Below are 21,637 nucleotides of genomic sequence, written 5' to 3' on the forward strand. Positions count from 1 at the left end.
CCCTGGAAGAAACTGTGCTGACATGCCAGGCGAGATGCATCCGCAGACACTGTTTCTCTGTCTACCTTTCTGTAGACCAGGCTGGCCTCGAACTCACAGAGATCCGCCTGTCTCTGCCTCCCGCGTGCTGGGATTAAAGGTGCGTGCCACCACTGCCTGGCACAACCACTTTTTTTTAAAAAAATGAGTTAAGGCCTACTCCACAGGACTCATTTCAAAATTGGCCAAAAGCCATGGTTAGGGTATAAGTCCTAAGGGGACAGCTACTGCTTTTGCTTTTGCTAAATGGGTGTGTGTTACAGAATATCTGTTTATAAACGTGTATTACATTTGTTTATGTTGCAGAATACTTGTTTAACTATGCAAAGATGTGTTCTTATATTTGTTTAATTATGTAAAGATGTGTTGCTATTTTACCTTGCCTGCCTAAGGCACCTGACTGGTCTAATAGAAAGCTGAATGTACAATATCCAGGGAGGAGGTCTAGGTGGGACTTCCAGGACAGGAGAGTATGGAGGAGGAGGAATTCAGGCTTGAGGAAGAAAGAAAATGAGACACCAGGATGTTGTCAGGGGCCAGACAGACACAGAGGAAGCAGGAAAGTAGGACATACAGAAAGGTAGAAAAGTCCCAAAGCAAAACATAGATAGACTAGAAAGAAGCTAAATTAAGCTAAATGAGCTAGTGAGACAAGCCTAAGCTAAGGCTGAGAATTCATAATTAATAAGCCTCTGTCTGTGTCTTTATTTGGGAGCTGGTAGGTGGCCTAAAGAAAATTCCAATCACAGGTATGCTGTCAAACCGCTTTCTAAACCTGCAGATTTAAACCCAGAGATTGATGCTGGTTTCAGCCTCGGTCGGAGCAGGCTATTTTTGTGGTAGGCATCAATTAATTCAGAGACCAGAACGGGTCAAAGTTCCGACACTGACTATTGAGTACTCAGCTCCAGATGGGACACCTCCATCAACTCCTACCCTAACAACACTCAGGGGACACCTCAGAAGAGGTAGCAGAAAAAAAAAAAAAAAAATGTAAGAGTCAAAGAAGAGGAAAACTTCTGTTTTCCAGACATGACGTGGCTATGGCACCAGTAAACTCAGGAGAGGCTGTGCTTAGCTGGAGAAGACCTACACAATACTGATCCCATAACATTCCAGCATGGAATGAGCTGAGGGCCCCACTCCTAGCTGTTAACAGCAGCTGGGCGAGAAGTCATCTTGTGTATGCAAGCAAGCAACCCCATTGAACTCAGGAGATAAAAAGTTCTGAAAAGGCTTAAAGAGGGCGTGTTGGGAAGCAAGGGCAAAGAGGGTGAGAGGGGAGTGAGGGAGGGGAATAGGAGCGGTGAATAGCATCAAACTCATGTCAATGTATACTTTAATACATCCATGTACTTATTATGTATAGGAAAGCTTTGTTGTATGTGTATGTGTTTTTGGTAGAAATCTTCTTCAATCACTCGTCACCTTTTTATTGAGATAGAATCTATTACTGAATCTACAGCTCACCAATTTAGTTTAGACTGGCCAGTAAGCCCCGACCCTCCTGTCCTGTCTCTGCCTTCATCTCCCCAGGGCTGAGATTATAGGTACATGCTACCACGCTCAACTTCTGTATGGGTGTTTTGGATCAAACTCAGATACTCATGGCTGTGCAGCAGGCACCTCACCAAATGAGCTAGCTCCCCAGTGCCTAAAAGTACCTCTCAGTTAAACTGATGTAATCTGTCTGCCTTGATAAGACAGACACAATTTACACTCCAGGGAGGATCTGCTTCCTGTGTAGCCTCAAACACCTTACGAAGGGCCGACAAGATGTTCATAGATGTTCATAGAACAGAACCGTCTTCCCTGAACTGCAAGTAGATTAGATCTCCAACATCAGAAAGAAAAGCTAAGGGCTCACAGTGGACAGCCCCCTGGGTACCAGGGATTCATAGCAGAGGGGAGAGATGCTAACCTCATGACACCCTTCCTGTGCTCACACAAGACAGAGCTTCCATTGCAGACGAAACCAATGTCAAGAATGGCCCGGGCTCACCTTGAACACCTTCAGGTACTCTGGAAGCACACATGCAAACTTGTCAATGGTATAACCTTTGGCCTCTTTATTATTTTCCAGACTTCGATGGATGGTCTTCCAGAGAATCACAATTACTTCGAGTAAACCCGCCATGGACGCAGTGTCATTCACCGACAAGGTTTTGTCTAGGACCTAAGACGTAAATAGTGTTACTGTGAAAGAATCCAATAACAAGAATTAAAAGGCAAATGTAATTTTTCAAAAGTACATCTCAGAACTGCAGGCACAAAAACAATGTAAAAATAGTAACGTCAACTTCCATGGCACAGTAAAACTTTCTTCTCTACTTTAGAACCCATCTGTACCAGGAAGGCAGATTTGTTTCCAAATTCCAGCCAAGAAATAAATGCTAAATTAACTCAATATTCTTTAGTGAGGCAGTGTGTATGAATCAAAATGTTTCTAAAAATCAGAAACTAGCGCTTTCTACCACACACCCCAAGAGATCATACTACACTGCTAGGCAACTGCTGAGCCTGGCTGTACAACACTGGCCTGCTCCTGCAGGCGCTGCTTTGGAACACTTTCTTTCTGAGGCCGGCAGGACAGAACTCACAGGCGTCGACAACCCCTAAAATCACAGCTTCCTATGGCTCACTGAAAAAACAAACCTTTTTAATAGTTTCCTGTTGTGCTGGTAGTACACGACCACCCCACACCAGAAAGCTGAGTGCAAACAGGACTTGCAAACCGAAACCCCTCTCCCAGAGCTGGTGACCAGCCCTGGCGTGCCACCTGTACAACAGTGGCTGACCACGGACACAGACACAGATGAAGGAAGTGACTTCCTAACGCGGAGATGAAGAGGACAGGCTCAGCTTAGTTTTAACCACTCAAATGTGACTACAAAACTGATGTTCAAAGAATGCAAAGACGCAGACATAGTTTCTTCACAAGTTAGCTATGTCAGCAGGCACTAAACGCTTCGAAATGTGGTAAGGCCAATCAGACTCAGAAAGCAACCTGTTAGCGGTCGGGGTGCTAGGAGAAGGATAATGTGACAAACCCATCAGAGGTTTGATTCTGGGTTTGGCCTTACTTTTCCTGTGCTTTATAAACAGAAAAGGAATTTATTGGAGCACACTTACATTTACACTGAGCATTACAGCACGTGATCAACACATACAGACAGCCTAAGAAATATAAGTAAGTTTATTTATTTTAAAATAAACCACAGAAGCTCAATACTTTAGGACAGCAGCCTCATTAAAATTTATGAAACCTACATTTTTCCTTTGAGAATAACACTTGAATAATGTACCAGGCTCTTAAGTTATGGTTCCTTAGTTTATTTTAGCAGGCTAGGCTAAAATACTTTAGCAATACTAGGCTCCTAAATAATAGTTCCAAAATTTTATTTTAGCAGAGACTATCTTTGGATGTTACTGTAAGGCCATGAGAAAATCATTCGTGTGTTTATCTGGTTACGTGTTTGTGACAGGGTCTCTTTACATAGCCCTGGCTGTCCTGGAACTCACTCTGCAGACTAGGCTGGCCTTAAACTCAGAGATCGCCTGCCTCTACGTCCCATGTGATGGGATTAAAGGTATATGCCTTCCACCATGAGAAAATCTTAAAAGACTTCTTCAAATATTGGACATGGTAGTGTGTGCTTATAAACCCAGAACTCAGAAGGCTAAAAACAAAATGAATCATTTTAGCTACATATGTGTTCTTAGAATACCTATGTGACAAGTTACACATTTTGTCTAACATGGGTTACAATGTTACAAAGCTGTGTATTCTAAAGCCCCATCAACCTAGAATGAGAATTTATATAACCAGTTAGGTATTCTGTACATAGGGCACAATGGAAATCACTGTCTTTCTCAGTACTATCTAGCCACAAGGGTAAAGAAATTCTCAACTAGTACATTACTAGATTCATGTTCACTTTTGCAAAGTCGTTTTCAATCCCAACCCGTAAGGCTACATCGGCCCACCTCTGTCAGTGCCAACCAGCTACCTCACATGCCAGTCTGATCTGCAGATCACCTGACTGATTAGAGCACAATCTGCATGATGGCTCGTGTCTCCCTGAAAAGCTTCACACACCCTATCTACAATGCAGGAAGAGTACAAGGGGCTCGAACTCTTACGGATCAGATAGCTCTGAACACATGAAAAATGCAACGGTCAGCCACGGTATGAACGTGAAATCACAGTGTTCTATGTACTGTTTTCTCTTTCCAGTCCACATCTACTTTCCTGTATTTCTTCAGCAGTTTCTACTGACCAGTTTCAGAGCAGTCTAGCCAATCGAGGGACACAGACAAAGGGACATCTACCCGAGGTGGGGCTGGATGACTATCAAGATGCGATGGGGGGATCGGGGAGATAACCACGACACTGGCAGGGAAGCCACCACATACAAGGGGCAGCCTGAATATAATTGCCCACCCTTTCTAGATGGGTCACAGGGTAGCCAGGGCCTGGACATCCTGGACATGTAGTAAGCATACCTAGCACAGAACTTTAGCAAAGGAAAACTGGTTTTGTGATTTTTTTTTTTTTTTTCCTTCTATACAAACTTCTGATCTATTTGGATACAAAAAAAAAAAAAAAAATCCTTCAAATTTTACTTTAGATATCCAAATCCTAAGTGTCCATATATAAGCTCAAGATACTGCTTGCAAGCAGTTAAGTGTATTTACGCCTTAACTATTATTGGACACTTCGAGTTTCAAAAAAAGAGCAGCTAATTAAAGACAACTCTACAAAAAATTTGCACCCAAAAGTTCATCCCCAAAATGTTTCTAGAAGAACCTCCTATCAGTGACTCTGACAGACGCCAGCTCCATGTCCAGAATCTAGATCAACAGTATACACCTAAGAATAGAACACAGACATGCTCAGAGCAAAGAGACAGGAAGGACACAAGTTGCCCTCGGTAAGAACATTCTTTTTTAAAAAAATATCCCTCCAGACTCTAAATGTTAAATACAAAAGGTATTCTACAATTCTTTAGAAGATATAACTTACAACCATTAAAAAAAAACTGTGCTTAAGTGTCTTTACAGGGACAAGTGGTAAATAAGAACATTCTATGCATTGGTATAGAAATGACACCAAGACAAAGTCTGCTTGCCACTCACACTGGTGTTCTCCTTCTCACACTCCTTATGGGCCCCCGGGCACTCTTGCAGAGTCCTCTGGATACAGGCATTCAAGCAGTGGCGGATGACGTGGATGAGCTTGGCTAAAGTGGGTTAAAATAGTCAATACATGCACCTTCTGTAAAATTAACTTTCTAATTAGAAAACTATAATCTCAGACAGTAAAGAGAATGACTTTCAGGAAATCCACTAAGAGATGCAAGAGAGCATGCAGCTCACTCAAGTGACAAATACTGAACATCTGCAGCATGGGCTATGCTGGGGCGGGGGAGGAGCAGGACGCGGGGAGGGCAGAGATTCAGACCTATGTTGGTGCTGGCGGTGTGTTCGTGGGCATACTGATAGAACTTCCTGGCCGCTGCACGGTTCATCTGGATCAGCGTGACACAGCGCTCACACCACACCTCCTCTGGCTGGTTCACAGGCAGGAAAGAATTGAAGATGAGGGTCACCAGGCGCCGAGACACAGGCCGAGAATCTATTTCCAGGCGAACCAAAATGTCTTCCATGGGGCATATTTTCCAAAACTGGAGGGTAAAAGTGGAGACTACTGGAGTTCCCAGGGCATAACCAAAGGACTAATTTTTATATGCAAGAAAAATCAGAATCTAACTTTCATGTGAACAAAAGTAACAAGTCTACATTCTGAAGAAATGTCACATGTAAGGCACAGCAGGAGGAGAGATCCACTTTGATTTCTTAGGGATATGACTAGCGCGCAAACAATAGCTGTGATTAACCAAGATCACCACTTCTACATTTGTAGACTCACTAAGCCATTGATTGATCTAGTAACAGAAGTATTTTAACCTGTTAATACTTTCGAAATAGGCAGCCTATTCATCTCTTAACAGACTCACGGCATCCTTCCTCAACATGCTAGGACAGCTGACCTGCTCTTTTTACCGTGGGCAGTCTCCTTATCTAGCTCTGCAGCTCCCACAGTCACACATCCCTCAAGAGATACAATTAGCACTGATTGTTGGTGGTGATTTGTTTGTTGTTTTTTTTTTTTTGTTTGTTTTCAATCGGGGTCTCAAGTATCCTGGCCAGCCCTGAACATATTTTATAGCTCAACATCACCTTAAATGCCTGATCTTCTTGCCTCCACCTCCTGAGTGCTTGAATTACAGGTATACACCACCTTTGTGTATGATAACGCAGGTGTTCTACCAATTAAGTTAAAATCCCAACTCTAGCACAGGCTTCTGGCACCTGGGCAGCTCCCCCACAGGGGGGCCCATTTCTGTCCTTAACAACACACACACACACACACACACACACACACACACACACACACACACACGTGCGCGCGCACGCACGCACTCACTTCTTGGCCAAAGGCCAAGTCCAGATAAGTTAAATGTGAGTGCAAGGCACAAGCTGTCACACTAGCAGACATGTGGGTGACATTGTTCCTAGCAATGGATATTCCAAAGGATAGCCACTGGCACTCAGTGTTATCGTTTGCCCAAGCTAGCCTCAGTGGTAGAACACCTGCCTAGCATTCACAAGGCCCTGAGTTCAACCCCCCAGCATCAAGAACATAAAGCTGAACTGGAGGTCAACTTTTGTGTCTTCTTTATTGTGTCAACAGACTGGCCTGTGCCCAGTGCACACTTACCACGTTACAAGCAATGCATTGGTTTAAAAAAGAAAAAAAAAAAAAAGTCTTCATCTAACCTTTGCAAGTGATAAGTAATACTTAATTCCTTACCATGTGCTAAATATGTATAGGCACATCAAATATTTCGATACTTTTAACACGTAATAAAACATGTAAAGGGAAGGACGTGCAGGATGGATCACAGGCAGAGGTGCCGGTCTCCAAGCCTGAAAACCTGAGCTCAATCCCTGGGACCCACACGTGGAAGGAGAGCGCTGACTCCCACAAGCAGTCCTCTGACCTCCGTACGCATACGGCGCACACGTGCCCGCCACACAAGAGATAATACTTACAAAATATGTAAAGGCGATTGCTTACATTGGTATCTTTCCAAAAGGAAGCATGCATTCTTCCCATGAGAAACACAAAACAAAGTTTTATGACAATCTAGCAAATACACTGGTTGTCGAGCTGATTAAAATGTAACTGTGAAGGTTCTTAGAATTAAAAATTAGTCTTTCTGTTGGGGGATCACGAAGGTGCTTTGTGTGTTTCAGTCTTCTCTAAGAGCGCCCTACTTACCTTTGCAGCTCTCACAGCTTTGATTTTCAGCAACAAATCCACAAAAGCCACCCTCACTTTCTCTGAATTATCGTGGAGACTATACCTGAGCGGTGGCAGAAGCTGTTCTAATAAGGGGTGGCTCAGCTTGTTATCCAAAATAATTGGCAAGCACTACAGAGGAGAGAGGAAAGCGTTTCAAAATCAGAACACAACAATAAAACGTTTAGACATCTAAGGTGACACTGAGTTCTATTCCTGCCAGAAAACACCACCCCCGTGCAAGTTCCACATCTAAGATGTGCTTTGGGGCAGCTGGGATGGCGCAGCATGGCATTCCAGAGGTAAAAGTGAGGGCTTCTATGGTACCAGTGACCAGTGCTATGCAAGGTAGACGCTTTATACAGGAAGCACTTCTCTTCTTCGAAACAGGGCCTCCAGGCAACTCGGGCAGACTCGAAACTCAGAATTCTCCTGCCTCACCCTCCTGCGTATTTCTGGTGCTATAGGTCTTGGTTACACACCTGCCTAGAAAATACTTTAAATCTGGATTTTCAAAAGCTTAATCTGGAGCCTGAAAAGACTGCTCAGCAATTAAATCATATACTGCAACTGGCAAAGGACTCAAGTTCAGTTTCTGGCACCCATGGTAGATGGCTCACAACCGCCTTTAATACCAGCACCACGGCTGGTGAGAGAGCGAGCTGGCCCCGAGAACGTGAGTGTGAGAGACCGAGCCCCGCCCCTCATCTACCATATGATGGTGAGGGCCAGGGAGAAAAGTACTCCCCCCCCCCTCCCCAAGCTCCTTGAGGACTTTGGTAGACAGGAAAGCCATCCCCGAGGTCCCTAGAGCGAGAGAGCTGGCCCTGCCTCTCACCGGCTGCAGCACTAGGCGGAGTGGCCCCTAACCCTTGACTAGGCATCACAGCAGCGCTGACCCTGGTGGTGTAGGTGTGGGAGAGCTGACATGGAGAGCAGGAGAATGAGCCACGAGCCTTGCTGCTTACTAGACAGGGTGAGCTAGCTGAGGCAGTACTGGAGAGCTCACCCTGGTGTCGAGGGTGAAGGAGAGCTGGCGGATGAGCCAGCACAGCAGCCACCCAGACCGCGAACCAGAGCTATGGGTTGGCCCATCCCATCACCCCCCCCCCCCCACCAACCATCTATGATCTGCTGGGGCATATGAAGGGGTTGGTCCTGCAGACCAATCATTACAGGATCTCCATTGACACAGGACAACAACAGGATATCCAAGAGAAGCCCCGGCGAAGGCCAGGTATTAATGATGTAGAAAAAAAAAAACCCAGACCTCAAACTAGATTAACAACTCATTGCAACGAAAGCTCACAAGCAACAGTGCATGGACTAAAGGACTGTGCGACTCACTATGCCACCGCTAAAGCTTCCACAATGAGATTTTTCTTTTACACTCTGACCTCTTTTACCCTGGGGGAGGGAGGGTCTCACAAAGGGAGAGGGAGAAGTAGGAAGGGACAGGGAGATGAGTGGGATCAAGATGCATGATGTGAAATCCACAGAGAATCCATAAAAAGTTAAATTGGGGGAGTGTGGGCAGACAAGCTCCAAGCGGATCCAACACCTCTAGCTACTCTAGCAGAGGGCCTAAGTTCGACTCCCAGCGCCTGCATGAAGGTTCACAACCATCTATAACTACATTTCCCTGCAACTCAACACTCTCCTGGCATCAGTGTGTACCAGGTACACACACAGCATAGAGCCAAAGCACCCACACACACACTTTTTTTTTTTCATTTTAAAGATAAAGGAAATTTTACATAAAAAAAAAATATTTAACGTTCTGGTCTAAAAACACAACCACAGCTGGGTGGTAGTGGCCCATGCCTTTGTCCCCAGCACTTGGGAGGCAAAGGCAGGCAGATCTCTGAGTTCAAGACCAGCCTGGTCTACAGAGTAAGTTCCAGGACAGCTAGGGCTACACAGAGAAACCCTGTCTTGAAAAAACAAAGGGGGGGGGGGGGGAAGAGAGAAAAGAAATACGAATACAACCACAGTATCAATAACATTTTCCCTACTGAGCAGGACAATAGGTGATTTTCTAACATTTTCCTTTTCTCTCTATTTCCTAAAAATCCCTGTAGTTCTACAAAACTATTCTACAATAAAAATGTTATCTTTAAACCTTTAAAAACCCTACCTTAAAAACAGAACAGCGAACGTCAGCTGAGCTGATATCAAATGCCAGCTCCCCTGTGACTTTCTTCAAGAGGTCCACGATAATGGTTGGGGGCATCATTTCCCAGTATTTACACATTATTTTACAAACGCCAAGGATGCCTGTGGAACGGACCCTCGGGTAAGGATCTTCTAAAAGGCTCTACAAGTAGGAGAGGGAGGAGGGAAAAAAAGGTTACAAGTTTGTGTTACGTATTAGCATTCTGGGAATTTAAAACATTGGACACTTATGGCTGTGGAGATACTGGCCATTCAGTCCACGTCCCTAGGTACCCTCCTCCAGGGCACCAGTTCCAGGATGCTAAATCTGCAGCTGTTCAGTCCCTCATATAAAACCACACAACATCAACCCATGCTTCCCATATAGGGGTTAGATGAGCAGCTGTCCCACTATATTGTTTGCAGACTAAAAGGCATGAAATAAAACTGGACACGTCTCATCGGGTGTCACAGACGGAGACACTGGAAAGGCCAACAACCCGCCCAAAGCCACAAACTTATCACATATGGTATCTATCGGTAGAGTCAGTCTGAAGAGAAGTCAAAGTGACAGACAACACATGACTACTGGGGACAAGGCATGCACACCCATTATCGCGAAAAACCACATAAGGAGACCTAACGGAATGTTTCAAGAGTGACCAAAAAGAGGAGGGAGGGAGCCTGTGGATCTGGGCTCCCTGGGGACATGGGCGACATGGGTACTCCTCTGCAAGCCGGCCCTGCTGGCAAGCATCGGCCCTGCAGCTAGCTACAAGGCACACAGGTTAGCAAGCAATGAGTGCGCCCCACAGCAGTACGTACGTATAGTTCCTCAAACTGTTTCTGGATTTCGCTGTCCATCTCAGTGGCAATGAAGTTTGGGTCTCTAACAGGAAATGCTTCCACAAACAGCAATGCAGCGTTCGATCGAACTTCAGAATTTCTGGCCTATAAAAGTACAGGTCCTTTTACAAGTCCAGAGAGTCCAGTGTCCCCAAACTGATACTTCCACAGTTTCCCAAATTAATTCCCAAATTAAAGATCATTTCCGGGGCTGGCAAGATGGCTCAGAGGGCAAGGAAGGGCATGTGCCCCTGAACTTGACCACAATCAGAGGAACACAGAGTAGAGAGAAGTGACCCCTGCAAGTTGGACTCCAGCCTCCACTATAAATGAATACATTGTAACAACTAAGAAGGGTAATTTTAACCTTTAAATCAGCAAGACTAGCCTAGTGTTGGGGCACACATCAGGGGGCAGAGGCAGGTGGATCTCTGTGAGTCCGAGGCCAGCCTGGTCTACAGAGTGAGTTCCAGGACAGGTTCCAAAGCAATGCAGAGAAACCCTGTCTCTGAAAACAAAACAAAACAAAACAAAAATCAGCAAGACTAGGCTGTGGGTGCAGCTTGGTGCACAACACAGTATGTGTGGGGCCCTGGCCTCTACTCTTGGCATCACAAAAGTAACAGCCAAGCTCTCAGTTCAGTATCAACAGATATTAAAGATCAGCTTACTCACTTCAAAGCTGCATTTGACTAAATGTTGCGATTATCAGCCTATTTTAAAAAAAAAAAAAAAAAAAAAAAAAAAGAGTACCTGTGTCATTGACATCATTATTTACCACTTTCTAGTCACACCAGACTTTTTCTGTTTGTGTAGAATGGGGTGTTCATCAAAACACTCACAGAGCGTGTTTGCCTTCTGCCCTTGCCTCTCGGGCGTGAGGGTGTAAGGAAAGGCGGGTGGCACAGCTGTTTCTCTACCCAGCCTCACCGATGTCTATGCACACCCCAGTCACCCTCTGGACTGAGTTCCAGGAATGGCGGTACACACTTACGAAGGGCTGAGGCAGGAGGCTCACGTGAGTGCAGTGGCAAAGACGGGCAACACAGTGCAAAAACGTGCAAAATAAAGCCATAAAACGCTGCCTCCCATCTTATTTCCTCAGTAGGCTTCTGAATCAGTACAGGCTCGATTCCAAGCACAGGAAACACTGAACGTTACCTTCAGTCCTCTCCACAGAATGGGCTTATATAGCCTGCACAGCATCTCTTCCACACCCTGACGGACTTTCTGTTCGTGAAAGTAGCTCAGCACCTAAAGGCCAGAGAAAAGAGAAAGGACACAAAGGATATGGAGTTATCGTAAAGCCTCTGAGTCAGATGCAGTGGTGGAACCCCTCGGGGGGCTGAGGGGGAAGGACAGTGAGCCTGAAGTCAACCTGGGCTACAAGAGCCTATCTCAAACAAACAATCCAATCAAAAAGGCTCCAGAAACAGAGGGAAGGTCTTTCTGCCCCATCCCACCATTGTGACACTTGCAACACTCTCTGGCAAGACCCGCAACAGACACAAGACAAACTGAAAGGAAGAACTCATGGCCAAACTAACACCACCTGGGTTCTAATGTCTACCATCCAGCCATACGTGGTAGCTGTCTCACTAACTGAGAGGATGAGGAAGAAGAAACCTGAGTCTGGGAGCTCTAGGCCATCCAGGACAACTAACTCAGCAAGACCTGACCTCAAAAATGAAATAAACATAAAAATTGTTTGTTTATTGAGACAGGATTTCTGTGTAGCCTTGGCCATCCTGGAACTCACTTTGTTCAAGGCTGGCCTTGAACCAACAGAAATCTGCCTGCCTCTGCCTCCCAAGTGCTAGGATTAAAGGGGTGTGCCTCCACCAGCTGGCTAAAAACTACATCCTCACTAGCCTCTCAATGTACACATAACCTCTACAGAGCTCTGGCTTAAGGGTAAAATGGAAGAGATGAGCATGAACAGGACTTTGCCCAATTCTTCTTGACTCAAATGCTCATTAACCCACTGTTAGCTCTGCTGCCCACCAGGGATAGGCACCAGCTATCTTAAGATTGCTTAACCAATGGGCTTCCACACAATACTCTTTCTAGCACAAGCTCAACTGAGATACTCGGCTCCTCCCAAAATTTATAACTAATTAGAAAGAGACCATCTTTTCCCTCTGATAGTCTGAACTGACCCACAATTCTATAGAGACCCTTGAACCCAGCAACAACCAATACTGCTTTGTCACTGGAATCCACTCCTGCAGAAGACTTATTAGTGCAAATACCCAATGGATTACAGCACGAGCTTGGTTTCCTAACGGAGGGTTTCATTATCTTTTTAAATGTTTCAGAATGTCTCATCTACACAACTCGGGCCAGCTTCTAGCTCACGACCCTCTGGTTCCATGGCCAGATTAATGCAGGTACAGACACACACTACCACACTGGGTAACTTGTATGAGTTTCATTGCCAGTGGGGTTTTCTTGTTGAGTACAGTATTACCATGCTTTGGTGTGGATGATGTTCTCATTTTGCAGAATGACTTTAAGCACCTTAAAAGAGAAACAGAATCCACTTGCCATAAAGTTACTCCTAAAGCAGGAAGTCCCAGCTGGCTTAATGACAGTGATACCCTTTCCTTCCCTGTCACGGAGCTGGTAGCAGAAACAAACTACCAGGGTACCAAACATCAGAATCCTAAGAAACTCCTTTGACTGGTAGGGTGAAGTTATGAATTTTTAAGTTTAGCCAAGACAAACAGAAAGGGTGAAACAGGATCTCAACAGCCATGCGCTCACGGCCGGTGGATCCGGTGCGCCTCACTCACCTCTCGTACTTTGGAGTGCACGGGAGAACTCCTTGGAAGGTGGATGCCATGGAACATGAAGTCCTGGATGCAGTCATATTCAATGGTCTGAAACAGTAAGAGCAATGGCGAGCAGACATCCCTCAGGCAGCGCACACTGGCAGGGAGAATGGGGACCTCCCATTCGGGAGAGCCGAGCTGGGGCTGTTCAGTCAGAGCTGTGGCTATGTGTCCATGCCTCTCACTGTTCCTTGTGTTCCCGTATACAAAGAGCACACTCAGCCGCTTCTATTTTATCTCATGGAACAGTGTGTCTGAGCGATGCAGCAAGGAAAGCATCCCACAACCATGGGAAGCCAGCTCACAACAGAAAGAGGTGCAGAGACTAGGGAGAAGGAGAGCACACAGGCCAGATAGAGACCTCAGGACACTCACACTGACCTGAATGAACACCACAAGCTTGAACCTGCTTCAAGGACAGAAATGCAGCGGAGCTACGTCCACAGCGGAGGTCAGAGCTCCGGAGACCGAAACCCCTGACAAGTGCCGGGGGAGGGGGGTGTGAGAGAGACACTCCTTGACAGCCCACGACGCTCAAGAGCTTCAGGCTGAGAGAAAAGGAAAGCCAGGCCCAGCAGGCTACGTGCTACCCTACACCCCAGGGCTCATGGACTCCTTGGCTCTGGGGAAGGACACAGGGATTGCTGTCAGTGTCACCCTGAAATCTCACCTTCCCTGAAGTCAGTGCCAAATCTCTGAATGTGGGATAACATGCTACCTGACAAATGGTGAGACAGGAGCTATCCCACGTGTCCGAGAAGTTACATGAGCCACAAAGACAGAGCGGATTAGCAGCGTACGGCACATTCCCTTCTACAGGCGCCTCCAACACAGCGATGGGACAGATTTAAAGAGGAGAGCTGCAATCAAAGCCTGTGAGGGCAACACTGCAGATGCTTAGAAAGGCACTTGCTGCCAGGCCAGACGACCCGGGGTTAACATCTAAGACCAACAATGGTGGCAGAACGGACTCCTAAAAGCTGCCCCGACCTCCACATGAGCCACAGCACGCAGGCCCACACCCATGCACATACCAATAAAAAACACACATAAATAATGTTTAAAACGACATATATAAAAACATTAAAATGGCTATGGTGGTAGCACAGGCCTTTAACCCCAGCACCAGACACAGAGGCAGGCAGGCAGATCTCTGCGAGTTCAAGGTCAGCCTGGTCTACAGCCAGGGCTACACGGAGAAACTCTGTCTTGAAAAATGAAAGAAAAAAAAAAAAAAAAAGGAATACAGATACACACATTTATGTTTTCTATCTACATGAATTAAAATGACGAAACAAAATTAATTCTAGCATTTAGAAGGCTGAGGCAGGAAGACCACAGATTCAAGACCAGCCTAAACACAAATGAATGAATGAATGAATGAATGAATGAATGGGAGAGGCCAGGGAATGGGGGCAATGGTTCAGTAGCTAAGAGTAAGAACTGCTTTTCCAGAGGACTCAAGTTCAATTCTCAGCACACATGTCAGGCGACTCACAACTTCCTGTAAGCCTAGCTCCAGGAGATTCAATGCCCAACCCATGCAGACCCTCGCACAAATATGTAGCTAAAATAACAATTAAAAAACAAACTTTTTTTTTTCAAAATAAGCAAACTAAAATAATGCAGAATAAAACCTTGGTGCTGCCCTTCTGCTGGAAGGACTACACACTTTTAAACTAGTTTATAAAATGTCCACAGGGGGACACGGTAACTTTTGATCTCTAGATGTTGAAGAAAATGGCAAATACTAGCCCTAAAGACCAAGTGTTAAGTAGGGAGAAAAGCAGAAACCAAATCATCATCAGCAACTGCGCTCCACTTGCTGTGTGGAAGTCTTCCTCCTCCCATTGCCAGCCATCCGCCAGCCACTGCCAGCCACTGCCAGCCACCCACCAGCCACCCGCCAGCCACTGCCAGCCAGTCAGCCACTGCCAGCCACTGCCAGCCACCCGCCAGCCACCATAGCCAGCCACCGCCAGCCACCCGCCAGCCACCACAGCCAGCCACTGCCAGCCACCACCGCCAGCCACCACCAGCCACCGCCAGCCACCGGCCAGCTCTCCAAAGACAAGGGTCAGGAGAGATGGAGGCACAACACCAAGAACACTTGTGGATTAAGAGTAAAAGTTTACTCCTTGAGACTACAGAATGAGAAGACAGACAGTGGACGGGGTTGAGAATGGCAAAGCGACATCTTCCTAACATACACGGTGCAGTTGGATGGGCTAACTATAAGCAAAGTGAATGTCACAAACTTCTTAAAATGGCAAAAATGGCATGACTGAACGAGGCACCTGAGGGCCTTCAACAGCACCCTCCACGGAAACAGAATCCAGCACAGACGCAGCATCACACTTACAAGTAGCCAGAATAAACACAGGAAAAGGAAGCAGGCCAGATTATTTTAATATTACATTTTCCTTAGCCCAGTACACCAACTTGCAGCACATCTCCCTTTGACTAGCCACACCCCAGCAGCCCAATAACCGGAGGTAGCTGGACAGTCTCGACCCAGAGGCAACAGAATAAGGAACACAGCCTTGGAGTTCACAGGAAATGCATGTCCTCAACATGTGGGCAAGAAGCAGAGTCAGCCTGTCACATTGTATCAGCATCACTAATCAACTTTATTTTCAGGTGGACCAGGCAAAAGTTTTAAACAGCCCACCCTTGCATACTTAAGTAACTAGACTACAGCAGATACTAAATAAAATGAAAATACCTCCAGTGTTTTCCCTGAAGCCTTTTTCCAAGCTCTGAAATAAATTTCTGCAATATGCACCATCAATGACCTATTTAAAAAAAAAAAAAAAAAAGATGTTAATACACGTTTGAATAGTTATACCTTTACCATGTGCCACGCTTCGGTCACTCTCCTGCCTTAGGCAGAGGAAACTGATACAGGACACGGTTCAGCAACTCATCTGCAGCACCACCTGCCTGCCATGGAAAGAGGAAGAGGACGAGACTGGGGAAAGGAGGCTGGGGTGGAGTGGACTCCTCGCTCAAGGCCTCAGTAACGGCGTCACCACCCCTCACATGTGGACTGAGCTAGCTTAGCTGGTAAAGGCACTTGCTTCCAAGTCCACTGACCGCCAATGCCTACACGCCAGTTGGTGGGAATAGAGGAGAAACTCTCCCCTCCACATGTGTGCTATGACACTCACACTCACACCCAAACAAACAAACAAACAAACAAGTCGTTAAAACCACCAACTCTTTACATACAGGAAACGTTACAACAGGATTCGACTTCACAACCATCTAAGCTTAGAAATCAGTTCAGCATAGATACTTTACAAACGAGGAGATATGAGAAAGCTATCTAGGATATGGTAAGCGTTTTGTACTCGGACTAGCATCAAATCCCAACTCGGTGCTCATACCGCTACCTGACACTAAGACTGTAGCCTACCCCGGGTGCAGGAAATGCCTTTTTTAAATGCAGAGGGAGCACACTTGGATGGCAGCTCTGACTGCTGGCACAGGAAGTGCTGGGCTAGAACCCCACAGCTCTGGCTTTTCCTACTTACACCACAGGGCTCCTCACAGTACCCACACCTGATGAGATAGAGGCTGCACTCTACACTCAGAATGTCCCCTCCATACTCCTAACACGGACTTCGTTGTGGACGAGACAAAGCTGTCAAACATCTGACTGGGGAAGCACCACTGGAGACCACGGGAGACCGGGGACTGGGGATCAACCCACCTAGACAGCAAACATGCCATCTCGAGGGAAGAGAAGAGGAGGACTAAAAAACCACAAGTTAAAATCTCAATCTCAACATCACAGCCCGAGAAATGACTTCTTAGAGGAAAACAACTCCCTAGTAACACAGCAGTGCATCTTAGGATGTGACTTCTAAGCTTCTAATGTCCACAGAAACAGGGTGGAGGTGGGCATTTGCAACTGGGAGGCTGGGGCAGTTAGAGTGCTGTGCAGTGAGGGGCCAGACTGTGCTACACAGTATGAGCTTGTCACAACTTGTGCGTGCACAAACACACATGCACATGCGCACACATGTACACACATGCACACACGAATGTGCGCACACACATGGATACACAAACACGTGCACGCACTCACACACGATTGTGTGCGTACACACACGCACACGCGCGCGCACACACACACACACACACACACACACACACACACACACACACGCACGCACGCACCTTTTAAGGTCAAAGAGAATCCTGTGGTACTTACTTCTGTAATCCAGGCAACTGGTTTTTAATGGTCTCGTGGATCATTTTAATAAAGTCTACATTCCAACTGAAGAGGAAACTAAGAAATCTTCTTCCCTGTAAGTGAAACAGAGAATAAGATGGGCATGATAGCACATGCCTGTAATCCCAGCTATGTGAGAGGCTGAGACAGAATATGACAAGATCAAGGTCAGCCTGGCAACACAGACCTCATCTCAAGTAACAAAGTTGCAACTAAATGAAACGCCTCTAACAACAAATATTTACATTTAGTACATCCAAAGTCAGCTGGTCATAAAAAAGAAGCTCACTGTCACTTGGCATGTTCGCCCAGGGGTGGAACTGGGAAGTACTGCAGGTTGCACTCCTAGCTACAGAGACCCGTGGGGCCACAGACGTTCCTCCCTGGGGTAGAACAGAGCCGCACTGAGCACCTGTCTTCAAGGAGCTCAGAGACAGCCATACAGACCTTCACAGGGGTCTGCAAACCCAAAGAGTGCCTGATGTCTGTCCCCATCCTGAACTTCTGCTCTCACCCAATTTCTAACAACCCTGGGGATGGAGGTACAGCCCCTATGCTTGCCATCTCCCCAATAATGAGGTTGCCATAACAACCCCCTAGGGACGTGGCCCTCTCCACACATATCCCATGCCGCTTCCCTCACGCCATACCATGTGCCCCTGACACACACACAGGTCTGACAGGACACCTGACGTTCTGCGTATAGAAGAAACACAGGCTTCAGAGTACCCGCCCTTCAGTCAGGGTTGGAGACAGACTTTTCTGGTGCAGCCAAAGAAACTGGTACTAATCACATATGCCCTACGGGTGTGGGACCAGAGACTTCCATGGGACCTGACTTGGTTCTCAGTGCTGAGAGCCTGAGGAATGCTCTTTGGAAGCCGCCTCCACTGCCTCGGGGAAACGGCTGCAGGGACCGGTCCTTCGGGACAAATGCAACCCAAACACACTGTGTTATGGTCACCTCGCACCCCACACCCAATAACCACTACACAGTCACGTCACGTATCAGAACTATTCTCCAGAAACCATGTTAATATAAGGTTAGGATTATTTACAGTTTAAAAAACAAAAAAAAAAAAAAACAAAAAAAACAAAAACAAACAAACAAAAAAAACTGGGCAGGCCTAGGAATTGAATCTAGGTCCTCGTGTATGCTAGGCAAGATCTCTACCACTTACCTGTAGCCCCAGCTCTAAAAATATTTCACACATGGGAGTCCTTACAAAATCTCCTTTACAGTAAGTATTTGATTTAAAAAAAAAAAAAAGCTGTTAGACATTATACATTCTCTTTTTATTTTTTTTTTTTCATGCTAAGTTCTCCAGTCCATGTCCATTTACACGCTAAGGCGCATGTCAACTGGAATTGGCCATGCGAATTGGGATTGGTCCGCTACGGGCAGTACAACAACAGGCCAGAAGCCCCTCCCTCCCTTAGATTTCCTGGATGGTGGGGAAAGTGGAGACTACTGCCCGATGGCAATTTTTATGTGTATGTCATTGAAACATGATTGCGTGGCCCGGGAGAGGCTCAGTGGTAAAGCACTTACCTAGCGTGCATGAGGCTCTGGGTTTAATTCACGGCACACACACACTCCTCACCTCCACACTGGGTACTGTTTGCCAACGTGATGCAAGCTAGAGTCTGAGGGGGCGGGTGGACCTCTTGTGAGTTGGAGGCCAGCCTGGTCTACAGGGTGAGTTCCAGGATAGCCAGGCCATACAGAGAAAAGTGTCTCGAAAAAGTTAATCCCAGCACTTAGGAGGCAGAGGCAGGAGAATCTCCGTGAGTTTAATAATAATTTGCTCTACATAGAGGGTTCCAGGCTAGCTAGGGCCACACAGTGAAATCCTGTCTCTTAAAAAGAAAGAAGAGAAGCAACAATATCAAAATAACAATAACCACACACTTAGGGCCTAGACAGCCAGAGCTACATAATACTCTAGAAACACTGTCTCAAAAACATAAAAGACAAAACAACAATAAACCATGGGAAGCAGTACACAGCACTCTGCCCTGGTCTCTGCTTTAGGTCCTGCCCCTAGATTCCTGCTTTGAGTTTCTGCCCTGACCTCCTTCAGTGATGGAGCATGACTGGAGAGTTTTAAGATGAAACAAACCCATTTTTCCTCAAGTTGCTTTTGGACAAGGCATTTTATCACAGCAACAGAAACTCTGAGACACCTTCCCCTACAAACCAACATCACCTGTGGCAGTATAAGGGGAGCAGGTCTCAGCCACAGGGATAAGCTTTCTCACATTTACGTATGTGTGCATATGTTTGTGCACAAAGTCTGGCCCTATGGCAGTCTCCAAGGAGTAACCACCTCCTCACCATGAAATATGTGTGTGTGTGTGTGTGTGTATGTATATATAGATGTTTGTATGTATGCAGATATTATATAACATATAAGCATAAAACACTCACTTTTTTTGTTTTTTGTTTTGTTTTGTTTTGTTTTGTTTTGTTTTCCCCTGTATAGCTTTGGAGCCTGTCCTGGAACTCACTCTGTGGACCAGGCTGTTTTTGAACTCACAGAGATCCACCTGCCTCTGCCTCCCAATGAAAGGCGTGCACCACCAACGCCCAGTTTAGAACATAGCTCTTGATGGCTATGCTGGCTTTTCCAGGAAACAGCAAGGTACAAACAGCAGTCACAGGAACTTGAGAACATAATGACTTACCTCTTCCTTCTTGATGTAATTAACATTTATGAAGCACTCAAGCAGCATGTCTTTAATATCTCTGTTTTCCTCCAGGTCATAAACAAAGCAGTATAAAGCCTGGTGGATGTGCCACAGCCTACACATATCTGCACCCTGAGGATAACACGGGAGAGAACAACACAGTGCTTGTGGCAGTGTCTTTCTTTTCTTTTGTGAACAGTAGAGCTGTCTTTCAAGCTAAGTATATATCTCCTTTCTTTCTTCCTTTCTTTTGTTTTATTTTTCGAGACAGGGTCTCTCTGTATTGCTCTGGAGCCTGTCCTGTAGACCAGGCTGGCCTCAAACTCACAGAGATCCACCTGCCTCTGCCTCCTGAGTGCTGGGATTAAAGACGTGCTCCACCAACGCCTGGCTAAGCTAAGTATATATTTTATATCATAAATAATGCACATTATAGGATCATAAGAAAGTAGGACATAGTGACAACTAAAAAAAAAATTAAGATATGCAAATGTTTTGCGTAGTCCAATACAAGACTCTGGGCTTTGGTGTTTGGTTTTTTCACTAGTTTGTCTTTTTCGTAGGGCTGCACCCAGCCCAGGCTGGCCACAAACTTCCAAATTGTTTCTCTTTGGCCCAGCCGCAACTAGGCCTTCACAGAGATGTGAAGTATTTCCCATAACAGTCCTGACTTGTAATGCCTGCCTCTCCTCCAGGACACTGCTGACTACCTGCTCAGTCCTACTCTAAGATATACCCTCTGTGAGAGGACCACAGCCATCTCCCCAGTAACTCAGGGAAACAGCCCAGTCTGCCTTCTTCCCACCACAGCAGAATCAGTAATAGGACACAGAGATGGAGTGACACGCAGGACAGCAGCCACACCCTGAGGGGGAAACATGGGAGAGAACGCCTAACTTTAAATCTCACCATGGATCGTGGACCCGTTCTTGGAGCGCGCGCGCGCACACACACACACACACACACACACACACACACACACACTCCCCTAAAGCGGGAAGCTGAGATCCACCCCCTTCTAGCTAATCCAGCCCTCACTAAGTGTTTCCTGACGGAAGCAAACATACCCTTTTGGTCTCCAGACTTCTCCTCAGCAGCATGACAAACGCTGTCTTTCCCATGTCCTCCTTGGCCGGCAGGCCCTTTTCCCACCATTTCACACACAGATCCTGAATAGAGTTCTGGAGTTTTTGTTCAGATTCAGGTAGCGCGTATAAAATGCCTGAAACACAGCACAAAGGTTTTTCTCTTATTAAGCAAACAATTACTGATACATACTAAATAGTACAGGGTATTAATTATGACGTGGTCCAAGGCCTTGCTATACAAGTATTAGTTTAGTTTGCCAAATAAACATCACTCACGGAATTCTAATACTTAGTTTTAAAAAAAAAGATGTACAAGTGTGAAAAAAAAAAAAGTTACAACAATCCAGGCAGCGGTGGCACACGCCTTTAATCCCAG

The 21,637-nt window shown here is 46.0% G+C and overlaps 1 protein-coding gene across 1 annotated transcript in view; it reads right to left on the bottom strand.

The window, feature by feature from the left end:
- Positions 1-21,637, bottom strand: part of Ncapg2 (non-SMC condensin II complex subunit G2) — a 43,639-nt gene that overhangs the window by 18,136 nt on the left and 3,866 nt on the right. Inside the window, exons 4-15 of the mRNA XM_051177830.1 lie at positions 21,241-21,395; positions 20,171-20,305; positions 17,462-17,556; positions 15,968-16,037; positions 13,204-13,290; positions 11,570-11,662; positions 10,388-10,513; positions 9,546-9,725; positions 7,388-7,540; positions 5,504-5,726; positions 5,179-5,282; positions 2,042-2,215 (exon numbers count right to left, since the gene is read on the bottom strand). Coding sequence (XP_051033787.1) covers positions 2,042-2,215; positions 5,179-5,282; positions 5,504-5,726; positions 7,388-7,540; positions 9,546-9,725; positions 10,388-10,513; positions 11,570-11,662; positions 13,204-13,290; positions 15,968-16,037; positions 17,462-17,556; positions 20,171-20,305; positions 21,241-21,395 — 1,595 coding nt within the window. The remainder of the gene's footprint in view (positions 1-2,041; positions 2,216-5,178; positions 5,283-5,503; positions 5,727-7,387; positions 7,541-9,545; positions 9,726-10,387; positions 10,514-11,569; positions 11,663-13,203; positions 13,291-15,967; positions 16,038-17,461; positions 17,557-20,170; positions 20,306-21,240; positions 21,396-21,637) is intronic.

The sequence above is a fragment of the Phodopus roborovskii genome, unplaced genomic scaffold (assembly GCF_943737965.1).
Source record: "Phodopus roborovskii unplaced genomic scaffold, PHOROB, whole genome shotgun sequence".
In the NCBI taxonomy this organism is placed as follows: domain Eukaryota; kingdom Metazoa; phylum Chordata; class Mammalia; order Rodentia; family Cricetidae; genus Phodopus; species Phodopus roborovskii.